Source organism: Carettochelys insculpta, chromosome 2 (assembly GCF_033958435.1).
Source record: "Carettochelys insculpta isolate YL-2023 chromosome 2, ASM3395843v1, whole genome shotgun sequence".
In the NCBI taxonomy this organism is placed as follows: domain Eukaryota; kingdom Metazoa; phylum Chordata; order Testudines; family Carettochelyidae; genus Carettochelys; species Carettochelys insculpta.
This window is the reverse complement of record NC_134138.1, coordinates 186388951-186406360: the sequence shown is the minus strand read 5'-3', so window position 1 is coordinate 186406360 and position 17410 is coordinate 186388951. Positions and strand designations below refer to the sequence as shown.

The 17410-nt window shown below is 48.1% G+C and overlaps 1 protein-coding gene across 1 annotated transcript in view; it reads right to left on the bottom strand.

Annotated features, from left to right (window-relative positions):
- Positions 1 to 2066: 2066 nt before the first annotated feature.
- Positions 2067 to 17410, bottom strand: part of AOAH (acyloxyacyl hydrolase) — a 125643-nt gene continuing 110299 nt past the window's right edge. Inside the window, exons 21-22 of the mRNA XM_074986051.1 lie at positions 15650 to 15726; positions 2067 to 2270 (exon numbers count right to left, since the gene is read on the bottom strand). Of these exons, the coding sequence (XP_074842152.1) occupies positions 2142 to 2270; positions 15650 to 15726 (206 nt within the window). The 3' untranslated portion in view covers positions 2067 to 2141. The remainder of the gene's footprint in view (positions 2271 to 15649; positions 15727 to 17410) is intronic.

Genomic DNA, 17410 nt, shown 5'->3' with positions numbered 1-17410 from the left:
TTTTGTTCTCTGTTCAAGAATAGTTTGTCTGGAGTCAAGGCACAGTTCCTGTTGGATGTGACCTTATGCCTTCTTTTAGCAGGCAGCGTTCCATGCTCATTCTTGTCCCGGTCCTGGCTGGTGATTTACAGGAGGCTTACGTGTGGCAATATGCCTCTTCCAGGGGCAGGTCTGCGCCATACACACCAACCACCCTGCCCAGCACCGCCACAGCCCCACACACCTGCATAGACTTACTCTTCCACACGCTGCTCCCCTGTTCTGCAGGGAGCTGCCTGGGGTGGTCAGGCTGAGCCGGCACCACATGCAGGGAGTGCTGTAGCCCCTTCGGAGTGGTATGATCAGCCAGGCTGGCACTAGAGCAGGGCCCAGCAGGCTGGGGTTCCCTCAGGACCCACTTCCCTGGCACAGACCCTGATGGTGGAATTGAGGGCTCTTCTTCTGACACAAGGGGCTGCTTTGCCTCTCCTGATGGTGGGAAGACTCCGGCAGAACTGCATGCAGTGGTGATCGGGTGATCGACCACTAGCCTGATGGAGCTCGTGCCCAAGGGCCTCAGTAACTGGTGGAATCATAGCCCAAGCCTACTCCCCAGTGGCGGTGGTGGGCAGGGCAGAGAAATACGCCTTCTCAAGTCTGGGTGCTGGGGCTAAGTGGAAGACACACAGGGCAGAAATGAGGTGGGGTGTAGTCTCTCCCCCAGTTTGCTCTGGTGCAGGACCCCATTAAATCTTCATCTGCTGCTGGCTTTAGGATGCTGTCACATCACCATTCATCCCACCATGCCCCCTAGACCACAGTGGGAAATATGAATATTGTGATTTTTTGGAAGAGGCCACCTGTCGCCAAGGTAGACTCACCTAGGTAATAAGTTAGCTAAGGGGATGTCTGACTCCTGCAGCAGGCTCTGTGGTGCCTGAGCAGTTTACCAAGGAGTTAAAACTCAGCCTACCTAAACACGGCACAGCCTTGCCTCCCGCTGACGTCAGTGTGAGTCACCTGCACTTGGACACTTTCAGGCTTAAGCCATGCTGTCTACTTGTTGAATTGCACCAGCAACAGGCGCCTCAGTCCTGGACTAACACTCTGTTGTGCTAAGCACTGTAGAAAACAATAAAAAGAGAGGCCCAGCCCCCTGAGTTCACAGTTTAAACACAGGCTGTATTATTTAATGCTAGTTCAACTAAAGTGTGTGGACTTAGTTTTATGCTTGTTTAACATTGGCATATAACAGCTTTTTTCTTACTAACTTGTGTTGAGCATTGGCAGACCAGTAGAAAGAAGGGGATCGGGCACTTCCTTAGTAGGGCTATTTTACACTGTGTGTAACTTTGTTTAAAAAGCCAGGTGAGGGCAAGTAGGTAAATGCAGCACTGACATCACTGCTACCAGTGGAGCCAACCCACCATCATGTGCATAACACCTTAGTCTGAGTGGATCCCTTCTCAGCTTCAAGAGCTTCCTAGGTCAGCAAAGGCTGCACACTGATGCCAGTATTTTTGTGAGACTTTATGAAAGCTCACAAATGGTATAAACAGTCATGAACTAAATTTATTTTTGACAAATGCATAAAGAGTTGTCAGGGTGGAGCCTTCTTACGGTCACTGTGGGGAGCGGGAGAGCAGCTTGACTTAGCGCTGCCAAGCAAATCGTAGTTGTTTCATACTCATCCATGGCATGTTTTTAATAAGCAAATTGCAGTTTTAATAGTAGATTCCACAGCAACCATTTCATACAAGTTCAATGCATCTTTTTTCAATTAGATTAATCATTCAATACCAGCCACAGTGGAGATCACAGAACAAATCCGAGGTAAGCTTTTTCCATTTACTAGGGGCCAGGAAAGCTCTGTTGTGAATTTGCAAACTGATGTGGTGAAAGAGCCTTCTGGCCAAACACCCACTGATACATTTTTATGGTTCTGTACATAAAGCCTAGGTTACTCACTCACACATGAGGCTTTGGAGCTGAGATACAGCCTCGGGGAGGGGGAGGAAAGGCTGTTGCATCACTTGTGCAGTTACTGGCTCTTTATAGTGCTAAAAAAAAGGCCAAACAAGGCTGGTTTTGGTTCTTTTATTTGCACTGTATAAGACAGTAGGAAGTATAAACTGTTCTTTCGGGCTCAGGCAAGGTTGATCTCAGTGTCCCCCTTGATTTTTGAACACCTCTTCAATCTGCTTATTGAACGGATTCTCCTTTCCAAGCACATGTGGCCATTTGCTTAGTGCCTTCTGCCAGATAACGCGGGCCCCAAGGGCTGATGTAATCTGCAAAAAGGGTACACAAATGCTGTCAGTTTTCTCATTGTTATTTGTATGACCATAATCCCGAGGCGCACTCTGCAGGACTGCATTGTTTTAGGTGCTGTACACATACAGAACAGAAAGTCCCTGTCCCCAAGTGCATTCGCTTTGATTGGCAGAATCCTGCATTCCTTACACCTGAGGCTCATTTCCACTTGGACAGTGAGCAGGTGCAACATTTCCTTTTGGTGAGGAAGTAACGCAAAGCTGGAGTAGAACGCTAAGAGCTGTTGCGGCTGGGACAGGATCATTCAGTCCAACTAAGCAGAGCAAGTGTTAGTGCTGGGCTGCAATCTCAGAGGCAGTTGTCCGGGGGAAAGTGAGTGGTTCTTGTAATCGGAAGCAAGGGGACAGCGTGTTTACCTGGTATCCTTTCTTTTTCTTTCTTTCTTTCTTTCAGGTTTGGCTTAGACTAAACAAGCATTTGAGCAAAACTGGCTTGTTTAGGCTACTCATCAGGGAAAGAATGCAAACTAGGCTGCTTGTAAGTGTAGACAGCACTGTGCAGCAGCTGCTTAAAATTCATTTTCAGATTAGTGTGAGGTATGAAAAAAATCAGGTAATGTGGCTGCAAGTTTCAAGGAGAGAATCTCAGAAGCATAAGACGGGAAAGGACCTTACTAGCTCATCTGGTTTGCTCCTCAGCACCTGTTCCCACAGCATATTCTATTGCAGTCTAGCGCCTTGCATGGCTACTGTATTCTCAGTGAGCTGCTCTTTAAAACCAATTGGGCATGATTTTCAGGGGAGCTTTTCAAAAGCACAACTGACTTTCAGCAGATCTGTGCTCAAAATCCAAAGGAATTTGTGTGCCTGAATTTGGCCAGTTTTTTTTTTTGCAAAACCCTCTTACTCCCCTGCATCAAAGCCACTGGGATCTGACCATGCTCAGCACCTCTAAAAATGAGTTCCATTAGGTCTAGGTTCAAATCACACATGCAAGCTCTAATTCGCCAGTAGTGCTGGTAGGTTGCCAGTCCCTCTGCATGGAGAACACATTGATTGGTTGCATATGTCTTAATTAGTCCTTTCATTAGCAGAGCTGCTACCCTCTTCCCACAGGGTCCCTGAGTGCAAGAAAGTGATTGCAAAACTTCAGTACTCCTTCAGTGGTGGGTGGGAACCAGATCTCTGTTTCACACGGGCTCTTTTGTAACACAAGTGCTTTCATAAGCAGGTATGGCTTATTTTAAACTGTAAGGTCTGACCTCCAGTTCTACCTGTTCATTTTGATTATATGGTTGCTTTCTTTTCTCTCAGAAGACTCACTGTCACATTGATTATAATTACAAGAACTAAAATAGAACTAACAAAGTCATTGTGTTACAGATGATGGTGAGATGATAGGACCTAACTGCTGTCCAGCAAAGATGTAGGCTCAAAATCCCAGCTCTTTTTTGCAGCTTTAATAGATTTTTAAAATTCAGTGCCTATGAAAGGTACTTTAATAATGTCCTGGAAGACTGAAGCCTGTTTATTTACAAAGGGGGTGACCAGAAGCTAGCATGGGTATGTTTATGTTGCTTTGCTGGGTGAGGGGAAATCTGTACAATTTATGAATTCCATAACAGACTGTGAACCCTATTTACATATATTTAGAGCCCTGCAAATCCATAGGCATCTGCTCTGTATCTTTAGATAGACACATCCGTGGATACTGGAGCCGAAGTGGCTACTAAAAAGGCCAGAGCACTCCTGGCAAGGAGCTGGGGCCAAGGTATCCTACCAAGCACTCCTACCCGGGAACTTGTCCCACTCTGCCCTGTCCCTGACACTTATCAGGACGTGGGACTGGGGCACTCCTGGCAAGGAGCAGCGCTGGAGCATGGGTGCTTGTCCTGCTCTGCCCCAGCAAGGGCTCCAATGGGGAGCGTGTCCCACCTCCCATCACTTGGCAGGGAGCAGGACTGGGGCACTACTACAACAGAGCCCGTTCCCTGGTGCTTAGCTGGGAGTGGGGCTGGGGTGCTCCTGGTGAGGAGCATGGCTGGGGCATGGCTGTTTGTTCTGCTCTGCTCGGTGCTCCTAAGAGGGATCAAGACCAGCAGCTGTGCCGCAGCCATGCCCTTGCCAACCTCACTCCCCACAAGGAGCACTTGGCAAGCAAACACCCACCCTCACCACACACCTTGGCAGGAGCCGGGTGCTGTGGAGAGCCCTGCAAATCCATGGATAGCCACTGTAGTGCTGCAGGTGTCTGCAGCTGTGCGTGTGGCTGCAGATATCCACAATCCATTTACAGATGTGGATACAAATTTTGTACCTGTGCAGGACACTACAAATTTTTACCATGCTGCAAACTTCTCTGCAGTACCTGCAAAGGTTAGTTGCCTCCAATGCAGCCTCTTGATGTCTCCATTGCACTGAACACCTGCTAGGTACAGGGTTGCCCGCTAAGTGCTCCTAGTGGGGAGTGAGGTTGGCAAGCAGCGTGGCTGGGGCACAGCTGCTTGTCTTGATCCCTGGGAGGAGCATCTAACAGAGCAGAGCAGACTGACCCGCTAATCTACAACCACCATTTTGCACAATCAGTTGGCTCCCGCTAAAGGTGCTGGCTTATCAGGGGACAGGACTCAGGACAGTGGATCACAAACTGCTAGCAGGTGCCAAGGCTGCTGCTTGCATCACCGAACTAAGACTGAAAGAGACACGGGAAGTTTGGGCAGGAGAGGAGAAGGGGATTGAACCCATGCGGTCGAAGGAGACAAGCTGGGGGAAGAAGGTTCAAGTTGTTCAGGACACAAATGATTACACCCCGATTCCAGTGCAATGAATGGTCTAGGGCTGCTTCTACCCTCTCACTGTCCCGTCAGAAGCACCATGATAATGAGGTGCTAATGTGCATATTCAGTGCCTCATTAGCATAAAAGCAGCCACACGAATTTCGAAACGCAGACTTCGAATTGCAGATTGACAGTGCAGCTGTGGGCAGCTTTGCAATAAACACCCCCACTTCGACGTTCCCTTACTCCCACAGAACTAGATCGGAGTAAGGGAACGTCAAAGTGTGGGGTGCTTATTTCAAAGCTGCTCCCGTCTTCACTGTCAATCTGCAAGTCAGTCTGTTTGTGCAGCTGGCACTATGCTAATGAGGTGCTGAATATGCACATTAGCATCTCCTTAGCCTGCTTTGAATTGCCTCATTACCGTGGCACCTCCCACAGGAGCATGGGAGTGTAGAAGCAGCCTAGGGTGGGGAGGAAACTGAGGCGGGGCAATGGAAGTAGGAGGGTTTTTTGTGTGTAGATCTGTCAGTGGCTTGGGCTATTAAAGGCAGAGCAATACGGTGCTACACACACACCACCTGGAGAGTTTGCACAGAATTCTACCTCGTTTCATGCCCCTGGAGCAGGTAAAACCAGAAGGTGATGCTCTGGGAATGGCTGTGTTTAAGCTGGTGAGGTAGATAGCATTCTGAGGGCTGGGCACTGGCTCCAGAGATTAGTCACTGGGCCCGGGGGTTGGGCAAGAGGGGTGCTAAGCTCCCAGCAGGGTCTTCCAGGCAGAAGAGCTATATCTCATGAGTATGCTTAGGGCACAACTAGCCTTTGCTTAGTTGATTCAGGAAGCTTAAACATTTGGGAATCCCATGTCTGAGTCTTCTCAGAGCCATCTTGGGAGCAGCCAAAGATGCTGCACTCCAATCAGCTTCAACTCAGACCAAAAAGGCCATGGCTGGAGCTTCTCATCCTCAAACACGGGTGTTCCTGGTGTTCTGCAAAGCCGACAAGAACACCAGTCCCAGCAGGGGGTTGTGGACGTTTTATTAGAGAGAGCCCCAACTGCATTTTGCAGGTTCACTGAGGGAATCTGGCCGTGCATGCCTGTGTAATTTATTTTGTTGAGCTGCTCCAAGCTAGGGCAAAGTACAATTTCCCTGTAATTTTAATCAAATAATTTGTCCACGTGTCATTTCAGACTTGTCTTTCTGGCGCAAATGCATTTTGTCATGAGTTAAGGGAGCTGCTAATCACCCTAAAGCTGGGTTTTCCTGCCTGTACATAGTCATTAGGAATCCTCTAGAGCAGCTCATACAAGTTCTGATTATGACTTAGGGCTGAGCCTTTTTCTTTGTAGGTTCATGAACAAAATAACTGTTTTGTTTTTACTGGAGAGCGTTGAAATTCATGGTTGTGTCATAGGTACAAAGCAAATGGCCCCTTTTTAAAACATGCATTGCCCTTCAAGCCATGTAGGCCTTGCAGTACCTTTTTAGGGGGATTTTTGTAGTAAAACAGCATTCTGGGAGCTTAGAGGGAAAAAAATTGCACATTTGTCTGTTTTAAAAAACAAAACTGTTTGGTCTTGGAAAAAATTACATTATAAATATTAACTGATGTAACTTCCCTGAAGGAATGAATCACAAAACAACATCAAGGGTAGGATTTTTAATATTGCTCAGCCTTGGCCTAACTCTGTTTCCATTGCTGTAAGAGCAGAGTGAGGCCACAGCTGAGTACATATCCCAGTCAGACCCTCTATCGCTTGTACTTAAATACTTGGAAAATATATTAGCACTGTAAGAGACTGCATAGAGATATGACATAATTAGTGGACCCTAAATGAACACATGGAACATGCACTTGAACTATGCTGCATCTCCACACTTGGGCTATCTCTACACTAGCCCTCCTCCCCTTCCAAAAGAGGGATACTAATTTGACACTTTGGGACATGCTAATGAGGTGCTGCAATGAATATGCAGTGCCTCATTAGCATAATGGAAGCCGTGGCACTTTTGATCACATGAGGCTCGTCTACACGGGGTCCTTTTCAAAAGGACCCTGCACACTTCAAAATCCCCTTGTTCCTATTTGTTTATAGGAATAAGGGGATTTTGAAGTGTGCGGGGTCCTTTCGAAAAGGACCCCGTGTAGACGAGCCTCATGTGATCAAAAGTGCCACGGCTTCCATTATGCTAATGAGGCACTGCATATTCATTGCATTACCTCATTAGCATATCCTGAAGTGTCTCATTAGCATCCCCCTTTCGAAGGGGCGCGGGGGCTAGTGTCCACACAACCTTGGTGAAATTGGCACTTAACTCTTCCCAGGGAGTGACACTTTACCTCACAGTCACACTCTGGAACCACCGTATTCCCCACTAGGATCTAATTATGATCTGTTTAGCACAATGCATGTCTGTGAGCGATCATCTGAAAAGTCTCAATCTGCTGAGTCTTAATAACCTTTTGGATCATATGTACTTCCAGGGTATGCGACGTTAGAACCTATTGTGGTATGTGCTACCCAATCTGTGAGGTGGGAAAAGCTCACAGCCAGTCTTTCAGCTGCAACAAAGAAGGGCCCAGATACTGGCCCATCAAAAAGAATCCAACACTCCCAGGCCTGCCACTGGGGTAGGCAAGGGAACGCTTGCTCCAGGGCCTGGTGGTTCAAGGAGCCTGGGGGATCTGGCAGCCACAGTAGCAGCTGTGGTGGCCAGAGCCCCAGGCCCTTTAAATCAATGCTGGAGCATCATGCTGCATGATCTAGCTAGTGTTAAGGGCTGCGGGGTGACCCTACACTCTGGGCAGTGCTAAGGAGAGGGCCCTCCCCCTTCAGGGAGCATGGAGACAGCCCCCTGACCTTACCCAGGGGCCAATGGTGGCTATCTCCTCTGCTGACCAGCCCAGAGTTTTCCCAGAGAACGCACACGTGCCATGGGAGTGGGTAGACCAGCCCATGTCACAGCAAGGATCTTGCTAGCTCCTGAAAGAACAATGGTAGTGACATAAAATCATCACTTGGCCTCTCCTCCTCCCCTTCCCCCAGCAACACCTGGAAGCTCATTGGGAAAATAAGGATTTTGACTTAGGGCACTTGGCCCTAGGCTGGAAGGGGAATGGTCTGTGTACTGAGGAACTGTAAACCAGTGTGTACCATCTGTTGGACAAGAGATTGTGGGGTTCAAATCTTGCTTAGTTTAACTTAGAATCTAAACTAAATTTATGTTTATTTCCTAGGTAACCAACTCCATTTGCTATGCCTGCTATTTATAATCACTTAATCTTGTGTTCTGCAGTTAATAAATCTGGCTTCTAGTTTACCTAAAACGTGTGTTTCTGGTTGAAGTTCTCGGGGAACCTCAGGTCAGATTACGAAGGCACAGGCACAACCACTTTCCTCGGAAATGAAGTCGCGAACTTTTGAAGGAGTTTGCACTGTGCAAGGAGACCTTGAGCAGCAAAAGGTGGTTTACTTGTGAGGTGCTGGGCTGGGGAGCTGGAAGGAATTGGCTGAAGCCTTTTTCTCTTGATGGCAGGGAAATCACCAGTCATGGAACGCAGCTGTGTCTCCCTACCTGTGGGTGGCTGTGTCAATGCAGGGACTGTCAGGGCCTTGTAGCCTGACATTAGCATCACCAGGTGAGAGACAGCCCAGGCTGGTGGGCTTGGAGGTCCCTCAGTGGTCCCACCATCTAGATTGTGACCCAAGGACCCCATCACTCAGGGGGTCTGTGGCTGGAGGGCTAGGTGGGGAGCTAGGATCTGTGTGGTGGGGCAGTGGCTGCAGCTGGCTTTGCCTGTATCTCGCGCCGGCTCAGTAGCCCGTTCCTTGTCTCCTCCATCTTCCTTCTGCCTGACTGCATCCTCCCTTGCTGGCACCACCACCATCTCTGCTTGGAGACACGGGGGAGGGATGGACTCACCATTGTCTGGGGTTCTGCGGACTCACTTCCTGCCAGTAGGGTCTGGGGATTGTCCTGGCTCATCCTGCTGCTGGGACCCCAGTGAGCTCAGCACCAAGTTGGCCCTGGCTGCTCTGGAGGTGGTGCTTCACCTGCTGAGCTAGACTGTGTACACGCGTGGTGGAGTGGCTCAGGTTTGGGAGGGTGGTGGGGAGGCTGAGCCTCCATTAGCTTTAGCTCATCACCGTCTACTCTAATCCCTTGTTTAATAGGTGGCGGGCTTGGGGCCTAAGATGCCTATATTTGAAAACGGGGGTCAGGCTGTTTACAGGGAAGGACGGGGTGGTGTGAGGAGGATGCCCATGTGGGTGTCACACACAACCGCGAGTGAAGACATCTGGGCATCCCCCAGCTATGCCTCAGACTTAGCTGAGACGGCCACATTTGCCTAACCCCAGCTGATTTATGCTAGGTGCTGTACAAAGACATGATTTCAGGCTCCAAAGCACTTGTTTAAGAAGGCAAATCAGATATGCCAGAGCCCAACCGGAGAGGGCCTGACCTGTCAGAGCGCCGACAATGATAATTATAAGAACACACAGTATCATGAGCCCCATTCCTGAGGTTTGTCCTCTTCCTGTGCACTGGGTAGCCCCTGAAGACACCTGCCAGGCATGAGAGGTGGGAGAAGGTCAAGTTAGGGGCTTAAGCACAAGTTAAGCAGCGAGCTGCTTGATAACATCAGGAGTTAGGCAGCTTTGCACACATCCGTTGGCAGATATGTAAGGGACTATACCAGTAGAAATGTAGGTACCAAAGGGATTTAGACATCTACAAAATTAGGCTGCAGCTGAGATGGGGGATGGAAGATTTAAATTTTAGACACAGACGCTTAAAATGGCTTGGCCTTGGCAAATGAGAGCCTGCCAACCCCTCCCGAGCACCCTGTACTTTAACATCTGCGACAGGCTAACCATAAGAGGTGAGCGAAGTAGTCCAGCCATCTAAACTCACATGGCCAGAGCCTGGTTCCCACTTAGCCTTCAGTGGCACAAAGCAGATTTACAGCTGTCCCCCAATTAGCCAGCTGAAAACTTCCCTTGCAGAGAAGAACCTCCTGGGGCAGAGGTCAGCAACCAAAAGAGCAAGAAGAGCCATTTTTTCCAGTTCAGTAAAAGCTCAGTAACTCGCGCTGCAATGCATGTGACTATGAGACAGCCCTGAATAAGTAACGCCTTACCATACTTTTGTAACCCCTCTTCTAAGAACAGCGTGCACGCAATAAGTTGTAATGGTTTACTGCATCTTTACTGCAGGTCATTCACAAACTTTTTACACATTCTATTTCCTCACACTTTACAGGTGTGTTTGTACCACTGTCTTCCTGACTTTCATGCCTGAACTGTCTCTCTCTGAAGGAACTAGGGGGAGTTAGCCAACGTTCTGAGACCGCATATCGTTTGCTATTTACATATGAGTTGTTCATTTTGGGGCGTTTAGACATTCGCTGTTTATCAAAAATAACCAGAAGTTGTTTTGTTTTTTTTTAACTTTGCAATTATAGTGTTGAGAGCCACAAAGAAGTCCTTAAATTGCTGTAGAGTGTCCTTGGGGTTTGCAGCTTCTGTAGCTCACTCTGGCTGTGTCTACACGTGCCCCAAACTTCGAAATGGCCATGCAAATGGCCATTTCGAAGTTTACTAATGAAGCGCTGAAATGCATATTCAGCGCTTCATTAGCATGCGGGCGGCAGTGGCGCTTCGAAATTGACGAGCCTTGCCGCCGCGCGGCGCGTCCAAACGGGGTTCCTTTTCGAAAGGGCCCCGCCTACTTCGAAGTCCCCTTATTCCCATGAGCTCATGGGAATAAGGGGACTTCGAAGAAGGTGGCGTCCTTTCGAAAAGGAGCCCCGTCTGGACGCGCCGCGCGGCGGCAAGGCTCGTCAATTTCGAAGCGCCGCTGCCGCCCGCATGCTAATGAAGCGCTGAATATGCATTTCAGCGCTTCATTAGTAAACTTCGAAATGGCCATTTGCATGGCCATTTCGAAGTTTGGGGCACGTGTAGACACAGCCTCTATGTCAGCACCTTGCCTCTGCAGCAGAAGGGGCCTGGCTGGAGCACTGACGTGCTTTGGCAATCAGTGGATGCCACTACTGACCCTTTGGCAGCTCCTGCAATTAGCTATGATGTGGCACAGCTTCTGGTTCAGGCAGCATTAGGGTGGTGCAATACACCTTTGCTCTCCACCCAGAAGCCCCTGGCTCTGCTCTCTGCACAGCTCAATCAGTTCCAAGGATTTGGCTTGTCATTTGTTATCTCAGTGTTGTTGCCAGCTAAAGAAATCAACAGGTCTATTAACCTCAAATAGTTCACCAAGCTTTGCAAATGTTTCATTCAAACAGTCCTGCTGGAAAATTAAACCCTCTTCTCAGTGAAAAATGAGCCCGTTCTACGCTTTTCCCACTACATTAGGCTCTGAGATGGTACTTTTATGCGAGCAGTCATTTGTACTGTCAGCCATGCAAGAACGCTGCAAAGGAGACTCATTTCTAGCAGGCAGCTCTTTTAAATTAGAAGGAGAGAACTTGTCCATTGCTGTCTATTATGGTTATAAAAGCTAGATGAGGCCTGTGGTATCTAATGCGACTTTAACACTCGCACAGACCTCATAGCATGGCCACAGCAACACTGGACAATACTGGTGCAATGTCATTATTTGCTTTAAAATCTATGCATGCTTCTTATTACTCATAATGCACAATAAAATTACACAAATTAATTTGAAAATAAGAATGACGTGACATTTCTTTTGTTCCAGTAACGCAAATTGTTTAAACAAAACGCAGTTATGGACCCTTGGGGTCCCTCATGCCTTGGGGGCAACTGCCCTTATGTTAATCCATCACTGACTGACTGCCATCACAGTAATGCTAGTGAAAGCAATACTCCTAGAGTGGCCTTCCCATAGCGGACAGCCAATTTTATCTGTCCCAGAAATATGACTGTGGAAAATAGCCCTTCATTCCTTCAGGCAGTGACCAAAATTCAACATCCTGCCGCAACCAGCCTGGAGGGCAGGTCAGCCATTCCAATAGCTGAGCTGCTTGTGGTTCAAGGCCCCGTGTTTCTGATATAGGAAGAAATGCAAATGTTGCTCAGCCCATAAATCCATCTCTAAGAGCAGCCGCTGTTTTTTACTGCTGTCTTGCACACCTCCCTTATGCGAGCTTTAATCCAACAAACAAACAAACCCCCATCCCCTAAATGACACAGAGCACGAGGCTGATTTCCTTTTTAATGTGAAGCCCAATAAACTTTTCCCCTGTTGTGTGTCCTATAATGGACTGGAATTGTAGGTAAGTCTATGAACGTTTGCTCTCCTATATGAGATGAGCCACGCTTTTAAACTATGGGGAACAGAACTGTCCTTTGACAACCGATAAAATGCACTAAGGCAACAACTCTCATGCGAGCCTCTCCTGTACTGAGTCATGGCCTGGGCATGTACCGGGCTCTAACGGAGAAGGTGATCTACAGAGTTCAGTTTTTGACTTGCCCTTTGCGGTAGCCCATAATGCAATCAGCCACCACAGCCCCTTGACAAAAGCTCAGTTCAAAACAGCCCCTCAGCCCTTTACGATGTTAGGACCTTGGGCAAATCATCACTGGCGTATTTAGCATTTGTACAGCCTTTCAGCCTCAAGGGTCCAAAACCCCTATACAAAATGTATGGGATGAAGCCAGAGGTCTTTATTCAGTTTGCATCTGGGGCCAGAGTTTGAAAGGTAGTTAGGCAACAGCCCTAATAGGTTCCTAACTCCCATTCAGCGCCATGGGAGTTAGGCACCTAAATACCTATAAAAGATCTGGCGGTTGGTCCTTATTGAAGCAAATTCCTCTGGAGTCAAAAGGCATTTGGCTTGAGACAAAGAACACAAAACCTGGCCTGCGGTAGGGCCGGAACCTAAGGCCACTGCCCAGAATGGGAGTCTTACCTCTGACCAGCAGCAGTTCAGAACTATTCACTCACACCAGTGGGGATGGCTGCATGCAACCAATTAATATTCCTGCCAGGCAGTGACTGCTAGGAGAGCTACCCTGGCCTGTTGCAGCTGCAGTGCTGGAAGCATTTGCCCACTGAGGCAGCTAGCCCTAACTGGGGGCATATTTGCTGAAAATCTCCTTTGCGGGGCTGACTGAAACCAGCAAAGAAAAAATTGTTTTAAATCATTTTTAAAAAAAATACCGAAAGACACTGGCCGGGGCACTGCACAGCTGTGGAACAAGACAACGCCATGTGGCCCCCAACCTGAAATCAGATGGCATTCTTGCACCTCTTCCACATAGTGCATTCATGTGGCAGTGGAAAGCAAACTGGCCTTAACTAAGTAGCTCAAGGCCCTAGGGCCTGAGTCTGCACAAACTCATGAACGGGCTTCACTTTACACCTGTGTGTAATAGTGAAGCACAGGTGTGAGAGACCAGCTTCACCGCACCTGGGAGGTGTAATTCCCAGCTCCGCTAGCTACACATGCACAAACTGTGCTCGAGCTGAGGCACTAACATAGCAGTGGTGCTGGGCCGCGGCTTGGATTATAGCTATGTGCGTACTTACCCAGCAGTCAGGCAGCCTGTGCTCAGGAGGCTAGTTTGAGCCTCTGCCTGGGGTGCCATGGCCACAGTGTGACCTTTTTGTGTGCTGGCTATGGGTGGGGGGGGACCAGACAACCCCTTTTTCAAGGGACAGTCCCCTATTTAAGCCCAGCTGCAAGTGTCCTGACTTCTTCTTAAAAATGGTCAAATGTTCCTGTCTTTTGGGTCTTCCCCATACGTACTAGTAGGTCCAGGACCCCACCCCCCCACCTCATTTCTGGCTGCATGCTGTGAGCTGCAGTGGCTGGTGAGTGCAGGAAGGTTCAAGGCAGGAACTGGCTACAGATCTCCTCTGCAGCTCACCCATCAGCCCTTTACACGCTCCCCTCTGGCTGTCCTCTCCCTCCTTTGCCTCTTCCCCGCTTCCAGCCTCGCTGCTCCTCCACTTCCCAGCCCCTGGTTGGCGCATTCAGCTCACCAACAGCCTGGTCAGTAGGTTCCTTCCTCCCGCAACTGCCTCTGACTGGGCCTGTGCCCCAGGGAAGCTGAAGGTCCTTTGGCCCAGCGCACTAGCCAGGAGGAGCCTAAGCTCTGTGCAGCACTGGCCTGGGGAACGCTCTCCACCCCTCCTCTCGGCTCTGGAGTGAGGAAGGGCATGGGGGGAAGCAATTTCCAGCTTGTTCTTGCCCCAGTCTTACAGGCTCCACAGCAGTCCCTGGGACAGGGACTTAGTACCCTCTTCACCCCTTGCCCCACCCTGGGTCTGGGCCCCAGGGACTGTGGGCCTGCTCCATTCCCTAGGCATGCACCCCTTCTGAGCAACCTGTCTGGCCAGGTTTGCTGGAGTCCCTGTGGTTAAGTTCCCTGGGCCCTGTTGCACACTGCATCCTTAACCCCTTCCTGCCTGTGCTGTGGCACTGAGCGGGGAGGAAATGGTAGAGGAGATGGCTGGGTTATGTCAGTGGCCAGCAGCAGCCTCTTGGTGCTAGTTGCCTTTCAGTACTGTGTGGGCAGGATTCAACAAGCGGCTTCCAGACATGGGGTGGGGGAGGGGGCAAGAAAGAAGAAGAGATGAGTTCTGCAAAGACATGGGACAGGTCAAACTTCGACCATCCTTCCCCCACCCCCATCACTTCCCTGTGGCTGAAAGCAGCTCCCAGCCCTAACCTGCACACTGCTAAAAGGCTGCTGCTGGTCACTTTCTGCTATGGCCCCTGGAAGGGGGCAAATATGACCTTGCATGTACTCTGCTCATGTGATATCTCAGGAAGCAGTGGCGCCACGCATCAGGAGGGGTGGGTCCATTCCAGGGACCCAGCCAGGCATGGAGGGTGGAAAAGGCCAGGCAGGGAGCATTGTCCCAGTCAGTCACCTCCTTCCAGCCCTTCCCCCACCCTCCAGCCATTTGAGGTGCATGGGAAGGTGTGTGCTTCCCTTCTCCCTGTGCGTGCATGGAAGGTAGGGCGATGTGCATCACCCTTCCCTGTGTGAACTTTACAGCTTCGAAGATCAGAAGGTAAATAAAAATAATCCAACTATTCAGTATTTCATTTTAATGGGGTGTCAGTCAAGTTTATGCAAATTTCAGCATTCACACCGAATAGTTCTGATTACTGTTGAATGCACTTAAAGATGAGTGACTTTACCAGGTGTACTGTATTCAGCAGAGGAAAATACAGTCACCTCAGCTCCAGCAGAACCAGCAGCTGCGTGCACATAGTCAGGCTTTGCAGGGGCAGAACCTCAATGACCACCCTACAGATAAACAAGTGCAGGAGAACAGCAGCTTTACAGCGAAGGTTTCCAACTCTGGCAGAGAGCTCTGAAATTGAATTATTTTTGGGGCTAAAGGGCATTGTGCAGACACATGGCATTCTGTGCCACGCGGGAAAGCAAGAAAAGGCTGGCCAAGGACACAAGTACCTTTAATGCAGAGCAGAGCCAGCCTCAGTTTGTAATCAGTCTTCCAACCACAAGGGAACTCAATGTACGCACCTTAAACAGCTGAATGGCTGCCAGCCCCTCCTGAGATTTGAACGTGTGGTTCCAGGGAGCTTAAAGCATCAAGCCTTTGAAAACCTAAACACCCTCTCCCATCTTCCCCCACCTTTTTTTACCTGACTAGGATGAAATCCATCAATAGGCTCTATCAGCTGCCAGTTTTCTCCTCCTAGTTTGTGCCACTCATCAGCAACTGTAAAGCACATAACCACAAAGGATTAAATACACACATCACATCCCCTTCATGCCACATCAGAAAGCATATTTTTAGCAGATAGCTGCTGTGCATAAAGATTATACTAATTTATGGAATGGTGCCAGAGCCACCACCACATTCAATCCCCTTTCCATAGGGTTATATTTAAGCCTTTAATTTTTTTATTATATATATATATATATATATATATATATATATATATATATATATACACACACACACACACACACACACACACACACATACATACAGAGAAGTTCTTTGAACATAAATGATTGTAAACTAATTAACTCTGTCTTTCAACTAAGAATGATGCTGCAGTGAGTGGAACTATGAGGTGGTTTAGCACTGATTTAATACTCCATTTTACATTTCAGTAGCAATTTCAGTAAAGCCAAAAATAAAAACCCTTCTGTTTGGCAAAAAAGAGATTGTATCAGTAGACAGTTGGTTGATGTCTTCGGGAACAGAATGTCATTTTCACTTACTTTCCTTGCAAGTGTCCCCTTCTAACTGCAACAAAATTACCTTTCTGAATTATATAAGCATTGCAGTAAGGGTGGATGCTGTTCTGTAAGCCCCACAGCTACAGAGGGAATAAAAAAGCTTCTTTTCTTGAAAAGGGTTGAGTGGCAATCAAACATCAGACCAGTAGAAATGGCCTTAGCCACCTCCTAAGTCAATACTTCATTTTATGATGATGGATTAAGAATTCTTACTGGTATTATATACATATTCCATAATGAGAAAACATGTTCTCTTCCACTAGCTCCATCTGTTTTTGGAAACAGCAGTTCTGCTGGGCTAAACAGTCGGCCTTAGCATCACTGCTCTGCACCTGAGGCCTCATTTGGATTTTTCAAACACTGTAGAATCTCACTCACAATATTGGCTTGAACAAAGAAAAAGTGATTCAAAGCTGGTATTTTTCAAAAAAAGATATTGCTTATTTTCAACACATCAGACATTCTGGATCTGCCTCTCTCTCTCTCTCTCTCTCACACACACACACACACACACAATGACAATCAAAGTCCTTCTAAAATTAGTCCATTCTAATATTTTTTAAAAAATTCCTCAGGACCCACACCCTGCACTTCCATAAGGGAGCTGGGTACAGCACTGATACAGTCTTACTGAGACATAGCTCAATACTGTACAACACTGACCTGTCACAACTACACTTATTTTGGGTCCTTACATAGGCAAGAAAGGTTCGGAGAGCTATAGTCAAGGATGCAATGGGATGATGCCTTTTGGTCTGTATTCCTGGTTAACACCTTTTTTTAATGCAGTTAGAATATTTTGCCTTTGGGAGGCATAAGCATGGGCTAATCCTAGGGAGTTTAATACTGTGAAGGTTTTGGATTGGTTGGATTTCCCGTTTCATTTTGAGATTCAAGATTGTGTTTGATCAGAAGCAGTTTTTTATTCTTTTCCTTGGGAAAGAAGTGAGTTTATCCATACTTATATCAAAGTGGGCAGAGGAGAGATTGGGCTTCTTAAAGCACACACCCTATGTTCTCAAATGCTTTCAGAAGCTAGCGTATGGATTCTGTACTGGTGTAAATCAGTGCTGTTCCACTAAGCTCCATGGAGCTGTGCTGACTTACCCCAGCTGGAGATCTGATCCAATGTATTTCATTTAGCTTCTGTAGCC